At 52.1% G+C, this 14,228-nt stretch overlaps 3 protein-coding genes across 3 annotated transcripts; 2 read left to right on the top strand and 1 right to left on the bottom strand.

The window, feature by feature from the left end:
* Positions 1-220: 220 nt before the first annotated feature.
* On the bottom strand, positions 221-1,591 carry APUU_31409S (uncharacterized protein; the record flags this gene model as incomplete). The annotated part of the gene is made up of 1 exon (XM_041702611.1): positions 221-1,591. The coding sequence occupies one exon, from the start codon at positions 1,589-1,591 to the stop codon at positions 221-223; it is 1,371 nt and encodes a 456-aa protein (XP_041555378.1).
* Positions 1,592-3,626: 2,035 nt separating this feature from the next.
* APUU_31408A (Zn(II)2Cys6 transcription factor) lies at positions 3,627-5,535 on the top strand (the record flags this gene model as incomplete). Its single annotated transcript, XM_041702610.1, has 5 exons — positions 3,627-3,906; positions 3,955-4,183; positions 4,236-4,767; positions 4,814-5,311; positions 5,365-5,535. The coding sequence occupies 5 exons, from the start codon at positions 3,627-3,629 to the stop codon at positions 5,533-5,535; spliced, it is 1,710 nt and encodes a 569-aa protein (XP_041555377.1).
* Positions 5,536-6,457: 922 nt separating this feature from the next.
* APUU_31407A (type I iterative PKS) lies at positions 6,458-14,107 on the top strand (the record flags this gene model as incomplete). The annotated part of the gene is made up of 2 exons (XM_041702609.1): positions 6,458-7,165; positions 7,214-14,107. The coding sequence occupies 2 exons, from the start codon at positions 6,458-6,460 to the stop codon at positions 14,105-14,107; spliced, it is 7,602 nt and encodes a 2,533-aa protein (XP_041555376.1).
* Between the last annotated feature and the right edge of the window lie 121 nt (positions 14,108-14,228).

Below are 14,228 nucleotides of genomic sequence, written 5' to 3'. Positions count from 1 at the left end.
AGTTGATTATGGTGGTGGCTTGTGATATATACAGTTGTGGAGAATGGACAATGCTCATGGTATGACACTTGGAATAGCATTTTACCTACATCTAGAGTGTATGGAATCATGTTTCAATCCTTGCAAAACACAGTCAAATAATTCTCTTCCAACACCAACAATATCTAAATTTCACAGCCTGCAAAACTACATACGGTCTTGAATCTTGACTTTTACCTACCTACGCAACAAACTCTAGCAAGCTACTCCATTCCTTATCCGCCTTCAACCCATCAACCTCCCAATCCCTCAAGCAAAGCGCCGTATCAACCCCCTCTTTTTTTCCGGCTGGCCCAACATACATTCCACTCGGAAGCGGACCAAATGTCGGTCTCCGCACAAAGTCCGGCGCACCCAATGCCCCAAAACGCGGCAGACTCATATGTGCCACGGATGAGCAACTGAAGTCCGTGAGCGGATTGAAGCCGCCTGCGTATAGAAAACCGGTCTTGTCAGGTGTGCGGGATAGGAGAGTTGCGTAGGAGCGAATTGCTAGAGGTGTCGTATGGGTTGAGACTGTTTGTCGGAGAAGAGAGGCGAGGTGGGAGAGGGAGGAGGATGTCACAGTGGATAGGGGTAGACGGAGATTTGCAGTGCGGACCATATGGCCCATATATGCTGGAGAAAGGTTCATTGAGCGGCGGAGGTCTGCGGCGCGCGTAATTTGAGTGGTGTGGTCGTCTGAGTTGTGTTGCATCTGGGAGGCCCGGACCCTCATCAGATGCTGCCAGCAAAATGCAGTTATTGCGTCGTTCACAGATACTGAAGTTATGTGTTCAACAAAGTCCTCTGGATGACTAGCGGCCTGGGCATGAATCGATGCAATGGCCTCCGGGGAAAAGTGGACTAGGTACCACTTGAAGCCGGCGAGGACTTCCCTATTCAGTGCAGGCGGGCGAGACTTGGTAAATACCGACATCTCCCGGGGAAGTGGATCATTGTGGGGAAGGAGAGGGATCAGGTCACGCCTGTCACAGTTGCCCAGTAGGAGATCAGCATGAGGAATGGGGTTCGGGTGGTTGTCCATGAGTCGCGAGAGGATGTGGGCGATGTAAAAGATGCCAGTGGCGTCGATGACGTTGTGCTGTGCGGCAATATCGAGGAAGAGGCCACCACGTAACAGCGATGCTTGGATCTCCAGAACAGGGGCGGACTCCTCCGTATAGATATTCGGAAATGATGGGCGAGGAGGGGCTATGAGAGGGCCGGGCAGCATTGACGGCGGTGCTCGTGCAGCTTGAAAGGTAGCATACGCTGGGAGACTATCGGATACGTCTTTGATGCGAAATATCTCCTGGACTTTCTCTCTCTCGGTGTCTCTATTGCCCGCGTCGAAGCCTTCAACTGTGAATGACCCGGAGTCGCCGGGACTGACGTCCTTGTGCACGACTTTACCAGCAAGAAAGGGAAACGCAGCGAGGAGGCGTTTTGTGGCGCATTGCAGAGATTCCAGAACCGGCTTTCGTTCTGAATCAGCGAGGGGAAAACAGAGCAGGACGTGGGTGTAGCTTTTGAGAAGAGGCAGCTGGCCTAAGACGTCTTGGAGCGACATGCTTGCTGGTTTTCTGGCTCTGTCCTCATTCCGAATGGTATTGTGGTCGCTCATATAATAAGTAGCAGTCTACGAGTACGAGGCGAGGCACCACGATAATATGAAACAGTACGGTATACGTTGGCCATCCGCTTGGGTACATGGAGGTTGGTGTCACTGGAACGTGCCGCAGTCCATTATAAAACTGGTACAACAGGCTTATACATTGTGATGAAGACGAGGGCAGGTCGAAGCAGTAGGCAAGCTCAAACTGTTGATTGCATAGCCATGGCCTTACCCGCCAGCTCGTCGGTGACAGCGACCAGCCTGCAAAGCTGCATCTTCGGTGGCTTGTTGATCAGGCATGAGTTGTGATAGTCGAGCCACTAGTACTGCACGGCCGCGAGAACCAGCCCACCTGTGACACGAACCCCAGCAATCATTTCCGCCGATTGGAAAAAGCAATTCCGAGCCTCGTCCCTGACGGAATGGTCCTAAGCCATTACAGCCTCAAGCTCGAGCGCTCGGGACTGAGGGTATGCAAGTGATCTGGGTATCGGCACCTAGCGGACTATCAAATCATGGTCAATGCGGATGGAAACCCCGTCAGCATGGCCTTTGATGATTGATCACCACCCAAGATACGAACGACAGCCGGGATCGAGATCAGCAGTGCATGGGTGCTGCATGGTCAATCGGGTCCGCTGTCCAGTCGACGCCACTGGCTAAGCAGGATCCCCCTCTCAGGCTCTCATAACAACAATCAGCTGTCCACTCGCAAGGCTCCGCACGGTTCGGATCCTGTCACAGTCCTGGAGGCGGCGACTGGAAGCTTGGGCTGCCGATCATGAGCTCACTCTGTCAGTCTGTCTTACTTCCATTATCCCTCTGTGCCCAATGTATTCTCGTGTTCGGGAGCCCCGATTGAATTGTGTTTGGCATTGATGGAGTGTGGCTGAGACAAGGCACCGTCTCACAGCCTGGAGGCTCCCAAGAGCCCAAGTATTGAGGTCATCAACCGAGGAAGAGGGTTAATAATGTCGCACTCGGTGTTTGCTCGAGAGTCCGTTCGCGCTGTCCCACCAGTCGAAATCGTCAAATAGGCGAAACCCCAAACATCAGCTCAATCACGACTCCGACAAACTAACTAATTATACTTTCTTGCTGCAGAAGATAGTCGATACGATTGTCAGGCCTGCCCCAGCCGATCACCACTAGCGAAAGAAATCTGCCTCTGCTCCAATGGCCAGCGCGCGCGGCTTGCCCGTTCCCACCAGCTTTGGTGGCTGGCTGAGGGGCTCACCGACGCGATCCGCCCACAGTCTCTCAGAAATGAGCCAACAATCATACTGTGCCCCTCCCCCCACTGGTCTTCCATGTCTCTGGTCAATCAAAATGTACCCTGCAATAATGCTGAGGGCCGGAGCGAGGGCCGGCTGCGATCTCAATGGCCCCGCTCACGGGCATCACTGGAGCGAGTACCGGATATCAGCCGCGCTATTATCGCATTGCAGCACCTTTTGGAACCACTATTCGGGAGAACTGTCCCATACGCTGATGCCTAGCTCCCACTCATCCGAGTTGTGAGCCCAGCAGGAACCCGCCCCATGGACAAGATGCTGGCAGACTGTGGGTTGCCACTCAATGTGCGTCCTGCAGGCGTGCAACCCCCCCAACCACTATCACATTTGCTAGTTATCTGCCTGCTCAACTCGGGGGTCTCCAGAGGTATGACACAGCTCTGGGCTTCGACCCCAACCTAAACTCTCTTTCCTTTTTCCTTTCTGCAGAATGCTCCCGCAGACAAGCCGCGAGGATTGGCTGGGTTCTGCAAGGATAAACAATCCTCTGCAAACTTAACCACAACAGTTCATCATCGTGGCTCTTGTTTCTGTCTTGCTGGCAGTTGCCCTGAGTCTGAGAAAAGCAACGATTGGGGAAAAAGAAAGGCAAAACTATTGCAGTCCTCCCTGGGTTGCGATTATTTGAATTTGGGATTTTAATAAGCACGAGGCAGGGCGTGCACCTACCAGGGTCCTTTACATAAACTTGGGGCATGGGAACCGATCTCCTCGCATCGCCTTGCAGACACGTTTTGCTGCTCAACTTCGAAATGAAATCTGGAACAGTGTCGTCAACCTCGCCAAACGGTCACAGCTCTCGCCAACGCCCGGGGTCCGCTTGTGAGGAGTGTCGCCGACGGAAGGTTCGTTGCGACCGACAGAGACCGCAGTGTCAGGTCTGTTATGAGAGTGGTCTTGAATGCAAGATAAGCACGACAAGACTTCCTCGCGGGCCACGGAAAGGCCAGCTCCGGACTTTGAGAACTCGCATCGGTAGGTCCCTGCTCGTGAAATCCTCCAATACATTAGCTGAGCGCGTAGCCGCCCTCGAACGCTGCCTGGCCGACCGGCATCCAGAAATTGATAGACAAGTGAATGCCCTCCTAGAGGGCACGGATCTAGAGTATGAATCAGAAGAGGACGCCATTCGTGACCAGCCCCAATCTAGGGACTGCACAGAATCACCAAAGAGTGGCACCGGCACGAAGTCACCCCAGTCGCCGGGTTTGCCGCGGTCGGGGCTCGTTAATGAGCTGATGCGAGCTGATCTGTAAGTCTCAAAGAGTCCATAGGTTAATTTTCCGGGCGAGGCTGACAAACAGTGATCAACTATACTTCGATCGTGTTCACCCTTTTGCGCCAATTCTCCAGCGATGGCGATATCACATGTGGTCCAAGCAGCAAAATAAGAGTGAGGCACAGTCGTGTCTCCAATATGCCATGTGGACGATCGCAGCTTCGTTATCCGCCCAGTTTCGCGCCCTGCGCGACCCGCTATACCAGGAGACCAGACGGATATTGGATACACTGGACTCCCAAAATCCTGGGACGGACGCAAGTGCAGGCATTGAGCAGGCGCAGGCCTGGGTTCTTGTTTGCATTTATGAATATATGCAGGTTTCGTCGCTGCAAGCATGGATGAGTGCCGGCAGATGCTGTCGCCTTGTGCTGGGAATGCGCTTGTACGAGTTGGATGACCCCAACAGCCCTGTGATGATAGCAAAGGACCAGGAGACGAGTTTGGTCGATTGGACAGGTCTAGAAGAGCGCCGGCGCACATTTTGGATGGCATACTCGCTCGATCGGTTCATAAGTTTCCACAACAGCCTGCCCTTCACTCTGAATGAGCAATTAGTACGGTATCCTGCAAAGTCATGATTGCAAAGGCTAACAAAGGCAGATTGCCACCCGTCTGCCCGGGCCTGAGGAAGAATTCCAAGCCGGGCAGCCTGTCGTAACGCAATATCTACCCGAAGTTATGACCAAAGCCAGCAACGACTCTGTCCACCCCATCTCCTCTTTCAGCGAGTGCGTCGTCCTCGCCACAATTTGCGGCAGGGCCCTGTCGCATAGGCAAAAGGTAGCTGTCGAGCAGCTCAGCATCAGTGGTGACGTCGCTGTCTTTGAGGGCTTCTGGACGCGGCATCAATGGCTGCACGAGAGGTTGAACTGTCGCATCCGGGTGCTCTCAGTCTCCCCACAGGTCGATCCGATGTTGATGTTCGCTCGCATCGTTGCCCAAACCATGGTCCTTTTCTTGCATAGCGTGCTGGAATCCATTACCTGGAAGACAGGTGACCATCTCTTAGGAATCATTGAGTATGAGAGATTGTGCGTCATGGCTGCGCATGAGGTAGTGAATCTGATCAAGTTGCAGGGACAGCTTGGTTACTTTAAAGTAAGCCTCGATGTTCTTTCCCCTATAGTTGGACGTGCTGGCTAAAAAGTTAGGTCCACCCATTAACTCCGATCCCGTTAATGATGTGCACTGAATTCTTTGCCGGGCACGGCTACCTTGACGTAGGCTTCGATGGGATGCTGCAGGAGGTACTGGCGTGTCTTGGGGACCTTGATCGAGTGAAAAATGCGCCACATAGCCCCCGAGGGTCTGTGTCTGCGTAGTTGCTTTGAGGGAAGTAATATCCAATTCAGCGCTATCGGTGCATGTTTGCCAGTGTTATTTCTGCCATATAACTCATATAACGGCGTTTGTATAGGACTGTGTAGGAGTAGGTAGCGTGTGCGAGGGGTTATCAAGGAAACATCCCTTTAAATAGAGATAATCAACTCAGATTCTGCACAGAAGATACTGTTGCTATCATTACCCCATGGCTATATATATATATGTTAGTATACTTCCCAATCTTAGAGCTCTCCCAAGGTGGCTGGCCAAGGGATGTCTGACATGAGCTGTCATAATCGCCAAATCAATACTCCGGACATTGGGTAAGATACTCCAGCCCATGCTAGCAAGAATTATTACCAAAGCAACACATATCACGGGTGTGGCTTCGTCAATCTGCCAGTGATTTTCCGATTGTACCTGACCTCACGCTGCTGGTTTGGATTGTATAAACCTAGTCATTCTTGGGCACCAGGTGAGCGCGTGGTGAAACATGATGGTTGGACAGCCCGAAAAGATATGCCGATATGGCGCGAAGAGGAAACAAAAACTCCGGGTGGACAAAGCCCAGGACACAGCGTGATGAAGGCCAGGGATAGTTAGCAGAAAGTTAGATTATTAAGTGTAGGTCTGCAAGGCGTCCAGGACGTTAGCAAAGGGTCCCTTGAATCACGGACGGCTGGATTTATAGGAGAACGGCAGACGGTTTCACTGTTTCAACTGCAGTTGTGGGACGCGAATGGGAATATTCATAGCCAATACCCCCTGCGTTTATAGTACTCCGTAGAGGAGCTACCGCTTAAAGCAAACAAACAGACGGCCTGGACTTGTCATAATATATCAATGTAAATTCGCCAACATGAAGCTCAGTGCCATTTTGAAGGAGCCAACAGTCTTACTCGTAGCCTGTCCGCGATTGCTATGCCGACAGCAAGTCAAAATCCCCCTGCCAATCCATCGGGGGGGAGCGCCACTAGTACGGGCACCGCCAGCGTAAACGACCGAAGCTCTGCAAAAGGGAAGGGCAACGTCGTTCTCGTGTTCGGCTGCCAGTGGCTTACCTTCACGGCAACCGATTTTCGACAACTTCGAGCCGCAGTGCTTGATAACCCAGAGCATCATTGGATGGTCGACGAGCTATGTGAATTGGCGAGCTATTATCGGGTCGCTGCGGACGAGAAATATCTGCCATCGTTGCGGAAGATTCGCGGTGAGGAGGAGCTTCAAGAATTAGAGAGATGGTTTCGATGCGATGACTTGTCCACGGCGAAGTTTCCATTGAGCTACACGCAACTGGCGCCGTTGCTAATGATGACGCACTTTGTGCAGTATGCGGAGTATTCGAGGCTGACGAGGCCATCTCGGCGGCAAAAAGAGTCTAGTGAAAGGCTGAACCCTGTAGTTGAGATCGTTGGTTTTTGTATCGGATTTCTCAGCGGGGTTGTCGCGTCTGCAGCAAAGACAGAGGACCTGAAGGAATTCGGCTCCGTTGCGATGCGCTTAGCTATGTTGTTGGGAGCATTGGGGGACGCACAAGAAGCGGAAGAGGAGTATACGTCTCTAGCAACGGGGTGGAAAACGCCAGAGTTGGAGGGAGACTTGGACGGGCTGCTTGAGAAATATCCTGGCGTATGTACTAGTCCCTGGCCCTTTCCAAACATGAGACTGACAGGACAGTCATATATAACAGTCCGCTACGACGAGAATCGGGCCACCATCATGACACCACGGCGGAATCTTGCAGGGCTGCAACAGGCTATGCAGTCTGCTGGGTTCTCTGCGAACCCGGTTGACTTCAACGGCCGATATCACTGGCTGGGCCATGAGAAGAATTTGGCACCATTGTTTGCACTCTGTGATTCTCATCCAGGATTGCAGCTTCCCGATGCGTCGGATTTGGTCCTTCCTCCTCGGGCAAACACAACTGCAGAGCCCGTCCGCTCAGGGCGTCTTCACCAGCTTGTCCTGCGCACGGTTCTGGCCCAGCCCTGCCTTTGGTACAAGACATTTTCTGCTGTATATCAGCATCATCTTTCCAATCCCAACTCTATAGTCGTCGAGTTCGGCCCAGAGCGATGTATCCCACCTACCTTCCTCCGCCGCCTCCCACAACGAGTGATCCACTTCGCCGATGTAGAAATCCCTGCTACTATCAGCCGTGACCACGAATTGGCCACTCGTCCCCCAGCCAACACCGACATCGCTATTGTGGGCATGGCTTGCCGTGTCGCTGGCGCGGACGACCTGTCCGAATTCTGGGATTTGTTGTGCTCGGGCCAATCACAGCACCGTGAAATGCCTCGAGAGCGCTATGCAAATTATGAGACTCCCTGGCGTCCTGATGCGAGCCAGCGGACATGGTTTGGAAACTTTGTGCGTGATATCGACGCATTTGACCACAAGTTCTTCAAGAAATCGCCGCGCGAGGCGATGTCGCAAGACCCTCAGCAGCGGCTCATTCTTCAAGTTGCATACCAGGCCCTTGAGTCAGCAGGCTACTTTTCTCGCCCTGATGGCACAAAGGATATTGGCTGTTATATTGCATCGTGCACAGTTGACTATGAGCACAATGTGAACTGTCACCCTGCTTCTGCCTATGCAGCGACGGGATTATTGCGCAGCTTTCTCGCCGGGAAATTGTCCCATTATTTTGGATGGCGCGGTCCGTCGCTCTGTGTTGACACGGCCTGTTCTGGATCTGCTGTAGCATTACATCATGCCTGCAGGGCGATTCTGAGCGGTGACTGCAGGGCGGCGCTGGTTGGTGGTGCCAATGCTATTACCAGCCCGTTATCTTATGATAATCTCGCAGGCGCCTCGTTCCTCTCACCCACGGGACCATGCAAGCCATTTGACATCAAGGCTGACGGTTACTGCCGCGGTGAAGGGTTTGCAGCCATTTACATCAAGAAGCTAACTGATGCACTTGAGCAGGGAGACCAGATCTTAGCTACAATTGCTGGTACGGCCGTTGAACAGAATAGCAACTGTACACCTATCGTGGTACCGGACACGTCCTCGTTGGCGCACCTGTTTGACAAGGTAACTCGCCGTGCAAACCTCCACCCGAGGGACATCACTGTCGTCGAGGCCCATGGCACAGGCACCCAGGCTGGAGACCCAGCGGAATATCAAAGTGTGCGAGATGCTCTTGGTGGGCCGAGGAGAGCAGGGAAGCTTGCCCTAGGATCTGTGAAAGGTCTAGTCGGACATACGGAGGGTGTATCAGGGATGGTTTCCCTATGCAAGATTGTCCTAATGATACAGAACGGATACATACCCCCACAGCCTGGTTTCCACTCCCTGAATCAGCGTATCAAGAATATGCCCGATGACCATGTGGAAATAAACTCCAGTGGCAAACCTTGGGAGTCGGGATTTCGCGCAGCACTGATCAACAACTATGGCGCTTGTGGTTCTAATGCATCAATGATTATCACACAAGGACCGCAAAGTGGGCTAGAAACAGGAGGGATCCATTCGAAGGGGACATCATTGCCGTTACGCCTGTGTGCAGTTGATAAGCCCCGATTGCAGGCCTATGCGTGCCGTCTGCGTAAACACCTTTCGTCTATCCCTGAGAAGCAGAAGACCCTGGCAAGTCTCGCTTTCAATATTACCAAGCAGTCAAATCCAGGTCTGGAGTACCAGTTCATATTTAAAGCGCAATCGCTTCTAGAACTTGACACTATACTCACTGGGCTAGAAAAGGGAGAAGACCAATATCTAGTGCGAGCAAGGAAGCCATCGCGCCCTGTGATACTTTGCTTTGGTGGACAGGTAGGAAGGAATGTTGGACTTAATCGCAGCTTATTTGACTCCTTGTCGCTGCTCAGACACCATCTCAATTCGTGCGACAATGCTCTAAAAGCCACGGGTCAAGAAAGCATCTACCCGGGTATATTTTCAACTTCACCTATCTCAAATACTGTGAGCCTCCAGACACAACTGTTCGCCCTGCAATATGCTTCTGCGCAGAGTTGGATAGATTCCGGCGTGGATGTCACCGCGGTTATCGGTCACAGCTTTGGAGAGCTAACAGCATTGTGTATATCTGGTGTGCTTTCTCTACCAGACGCGTTAACTGTGGTCGTGCGACGCGCTGCGCTAATTCGTGATAGCTGGGGCCCAGACGCGGGTGCCATGCTAGCGGTTGAGGGAGATAAGCATCATTTGGATGGCTACCTAAAAGGGTCGTCGGCGACTGTAGCCTGCTTTAATGGTCCACAAAGCTTTACCATCGCAGGGCCTACCTCGGAAATTGATCTCCTTCAGAGTCATCTAGAAAGAGACTTGGCTTTCCGAATAAAACGGCTTGATGTCACGAATGCTTTTCATTCCAGTCTCGTGGGCCCATTGCTTCCGGATCTGAGAAGAGTAACTGATGGTCTGTCGCTCAGCCACCCGACCATTCCAATAGAGCGGGCTACTCTCCTCCAAGACGCGCCGATTTCATCTTCGACGATCGTAGCAGACCACCTCCACCAGCCTGTTTATTTCCAACATGCTGTACAACGCCTCGCTGCTCGCCATGGTCCGTCTGCCTGGCTTGAGATGGGTTTCAACTCCACAATAACATCGATAGTACGCAAAGCATTGGACTCCAACACAACGGGTCACACGTTCCATGGAACGAATATCACATCCACATTGCCAATGAAGGGCCTTACGGATGCCACGATAGGACTTTGGAATGATCAGATCCCCTGCGCATTCTGGGGCTATCATAGCCGTCAAGCCAGGGAGTATATTCCCGTCTTGCTACCGCCATATCAATTCGAAAAATCGCGGCACTGGATGGAAAATAAGCCACTTACGGTGCGGGATAACCACAGACTGGATGGGAAAGCAGTGGAGAAGGAAGAGCCTTTGTTCACCTTCTGTGGATACGAAGACTCTGCCCGTCGAATTGCCAAATACCTTATTCACACTGATAATCCCCGATATGTGGCGGCTGTTTCAGGGCATGTGGCCGTCAGAACGGCGCCGATTGCACCCGCATCTGTACTGCTCGATTACGCTGTTGAAGTGTTAAGAGCTCATTCGGACGGCCATGGCAGAATTCCTCGCGTTTTTGACGTAAATAGCGATTCGCCACTGCTGTTGGACTCGGGGCGCGAAGCTTGGATCGAGTTGGCTACTGAGGCCAATAGTAAGGACACCTGGGGATTGAAGTTCCATAGTCAAGACAGGCGGATCGGATATTCGTCTCGGGTTGTCCATTGCACCGCGCGGATTTCTATGCATGCTGCCAACGATGCGATGTTAAAAGCCGAATTCGCAAGGTATGCAAGACTGCTTAGCCATGCCCGGTGCGTTGACCTCCTTTCGGATCCAGAAGTTGATGATATACTCCAAGGACGCAATGTATATCGTTCATTCGCGGAAATAGTGGAGTATTCTCAACCGTACCGAGGCGTTCAAAAGTTAGTTGGCAAGGGAAACGAGAGCGCCGGCCGGGTTGTCAAGTCGTTCTCAGGTGAAACCTGGGCGGACGCGTTTTTGTGTGACTCTTTTAGCCAGTGTGGTGGTTTCTGGGTAAACTGCATGACGGACAAGCTTGATGAGGACATTTACATTGCCAGTGGGATCGAGCAGTGGATGCGCTCCCCAGTGTATGCAGATGTTAAGACTCCTAGACCCGATACCTGGCATGTGTGGGCCCGCCACCAACGATCAGAAGGTTGTTATACAAGCGATGTTTTTGTATTCACGCCCGATGGGGACCTCGTCGAAATGTTCTTGGGCCTGCAATATTCGCGAATAACAAAATCTCTCTTTATCCGGCTACTTGGGGGTTCGGTACAGAAAACTGATAATAAATCACAGGTTATTGTCAAGAAGGACAAGTCGTCTACTAAGGGTTTGGTTGATCGAGTCAGGAATGTTGTTGCCGAATTCTGCGCGATGAAGCCCAGCGAAGTCCAGGACAATAGTCATTTAGCAGACGCCGGTGTTGACTCGCTAATGGCGATGGAACTCGCCCGTGAGTTGGAAGCTGTGTTCAATTGCTGCTTGGCCGTGGAAGCACTCATTGAAGCAGAGACGTTCAAGGATCTTGTGCGGGCGGTGCAATGTGCACTAGGAGAGACGCAAGATGACGCGAGTATATCCAGTAACACCATTACAAACAGCTCTGAGGTTGTAACCAGCGAAAGGTTCATGACCCCTAGCGAGTCAGCTACCAGCATTTCCGACACAGTAGACTTGGGTTTGCCTTACAGTGATGTACTTTGTGCTTTTCGCGAGACCAAAGCGCTGACAGACGAATTCCTCGCCAAAAATAAGTGCAGTGGCCGTCTTCTTGATTTCACTCCGCTATTAGTCAAACTGTGCTTGGTGTTGACACTAGAGGCGTTCGACCAACTTGGGACTGATATCCGTTCTGCCCGTGCAGGGGACACTTTCTCGCGTATTGCCTTTGACCCACAGCACGATTCACTCGTCGACTACCTTTACTGTCGCTTGACAGAAGCGAATTTGGTTGGTCTCGACGGTATGACGGTCATCCGCACCAACACGCCGGCGCCACTCGAGTCCAGCAGTGCGCTTCTCAGCCAGATTGAGTCCGAATATCCCGAGTACGCTGGTGCCAGTAAGCTTACCTTCTACACGGGGAGCAGGCTGGCCTCCGTACTCCGTGGAGACCAGGACGGCCTACAGCTTATCTTCGGTACACCTGAAGGCCAACAGCTTGTATCATGGATGTACGGTGATGAACCGCATAATGTCACAGGATATAAATTAATGGGCGAGGTTATCAGACGACTTGTTGAGAGATTGTCTCCTTCCGCAACAAACGACGGAGCGGCCCTGAAAATTCTCGAAATGGGAGCAGGCACAGGTGGTGGGACAAAATGGTTCCTTCCCTTGCTGTCGTCACTCGCAGTGCCGGTTGAATACACGTTCAGTGATATATCGCCAGCATTCCTGGCTCAGGCGCGACGAAAGTTTAGAGATTATTCATTTGTCAAGTATTGTGTTCATGACATCGAAAAAATGCCTGGAGAGGAATTGCAAGGAGCGTATCATATTATTATTGCAAGCAACGCAGTGCATGCTACATCGAATTTGCGGGTGTCGACTCAAAATATGCGTCAGGCATTGCGGCAAGATGGCTTGTTGATGATGCTGGAAATGACCAAGCCCGTTTTCGCAATAGATTTAGTGTTTGGGTTATTCCGTGGTTGGTGGGTATTCAATGACGGGCGAACCCACGCGATTACGAACGAGAAACGGTGGCAGAGTGACCTCCATGCAGCGGGATATGGATACGTCGATTGGACAGACGGTGAGTCGGATGAGGCCGGTGTCCAGCGTGTGATATTTGCCACTGCAAGACGGCAGCCACATCATCTTTCGGCGGCCTCTCCGGGGAATGCGGAAAGGTTGCAGGCTATCGAGGGGTATATTCATGAAAGCACCGCAGGATTCACGGCACCGATGTTACCACCTTCGTTTGCAACTCCAGTCAAGCGGACTTGCGTTCTGGTTACTGGAGCTACGGGCAGTCTTGGAAGCCATCTTGTCGCGCATCTCACAAAGCTTCCCAACGTACATTCCGTTATTTGCTTAAACCGGGAAGACCAAATGGATCCGCAGGAGAGGCAAGCAAAAGCATTCGCATTGAGAAGGATATCTCTTACCCCAAAGGAGAAGGCGAAGTTGGCTATCCTGCAGAGCAACACGGAAAAGGTGCGGTTGGGGCTTTCAATTGAGCAGTGGGCGTATCTGCAGGAAAAAGTAACCCATGTGATCCATAACGCCTGGCCGATGAATGGTATGAAAACACTTTCTAGCTTCGAAGGACAGTTCTGTGTGCTGCGAAATTTGATCAATTTGGCCAGAGACATCGGGGCTGTTCAGTCTAGCCCTGTTCGTTTCCACTTCATTTCCTCAATTGGAACCGTGAACGGGGGTGGCGCGCTCGAAAGACCCACGGAGGTAGAGAAGGTCATGACCAACGGATACAACGAGGCCAAGTTCGTATGCGAGCGGGTGGTCCAGGAGACGCTGCAGAAATGCCCGGCGATAGTCCAGACAACCATTGTGCGACCAGGGCAAATTGCCGGATCAACAGAAACAGGATACTGGAACACGTCCGAGCACTTTCCAGCCATAGTGAAGTCTTCGCAAAGCGTTGGTGTGTTCCCTGCTCTGAAGGGCCGGATGGGCTGGACACCGGTGAATATTGCCGCACGTATCATAGTGGATCTATTGTTGGATGAAGACATGCCTGCCGAAATCTATCACGTTGATAACCCTCTTGGCCAGGAATGGGCGAGTGTGGTGGATGTGTTGGCTAACGAACTGGGCGTCATCAAGGTCCCGTTCAAAGACTGGATCGAGCGAGTCAGACAACACGGGAGCAGTAAAGGGAATCCGGCAGGCGTCATGGTAGACTGGCTAGAGAAGAACTTTGAGCGAATGTCATGTCAAGGGCCATTGGACACGCGCGTGGCGAGAAAACATTCCCAGAGGTTGCGAGAAATGGAGAAGGGGGGAGTAGTGGGCGCAGAGCAAGTGCGGAAGTTTGTGTGCAGTTGGAAGGAACGCGGGTTCCTCTCCTAATCCTAGATATATTGGTAGCTGGAGTCTTCTTATTGTACCATCCTGCAGAGGTTCTTCGCGATTGCCAACGGTGCTCGGCACCACTTTCCATTGTTCTCATGACAATTATATTCGTGGTGAG

Source organism: Aspergillus puulaauensis, chromosome 3 (genome assembly GCF_016861865.1).
Source record: "Aspergillus puulaauensis MK2 DNA, chromosome 3, nearly complete sequence".
In the NCBI taxonomy this organism is placed as follows: Eukaryota; Fungi; Ascomycota; class Eurotiomycetes; order Eurotiales; family Aspergillaceae; genus Aspergillus; species Aspergillus puulaauensis.
Note: the sequence above shows the minus strand (reverse complement) of the source record. Positions and strands in the feature narration are given on the sequence as shown.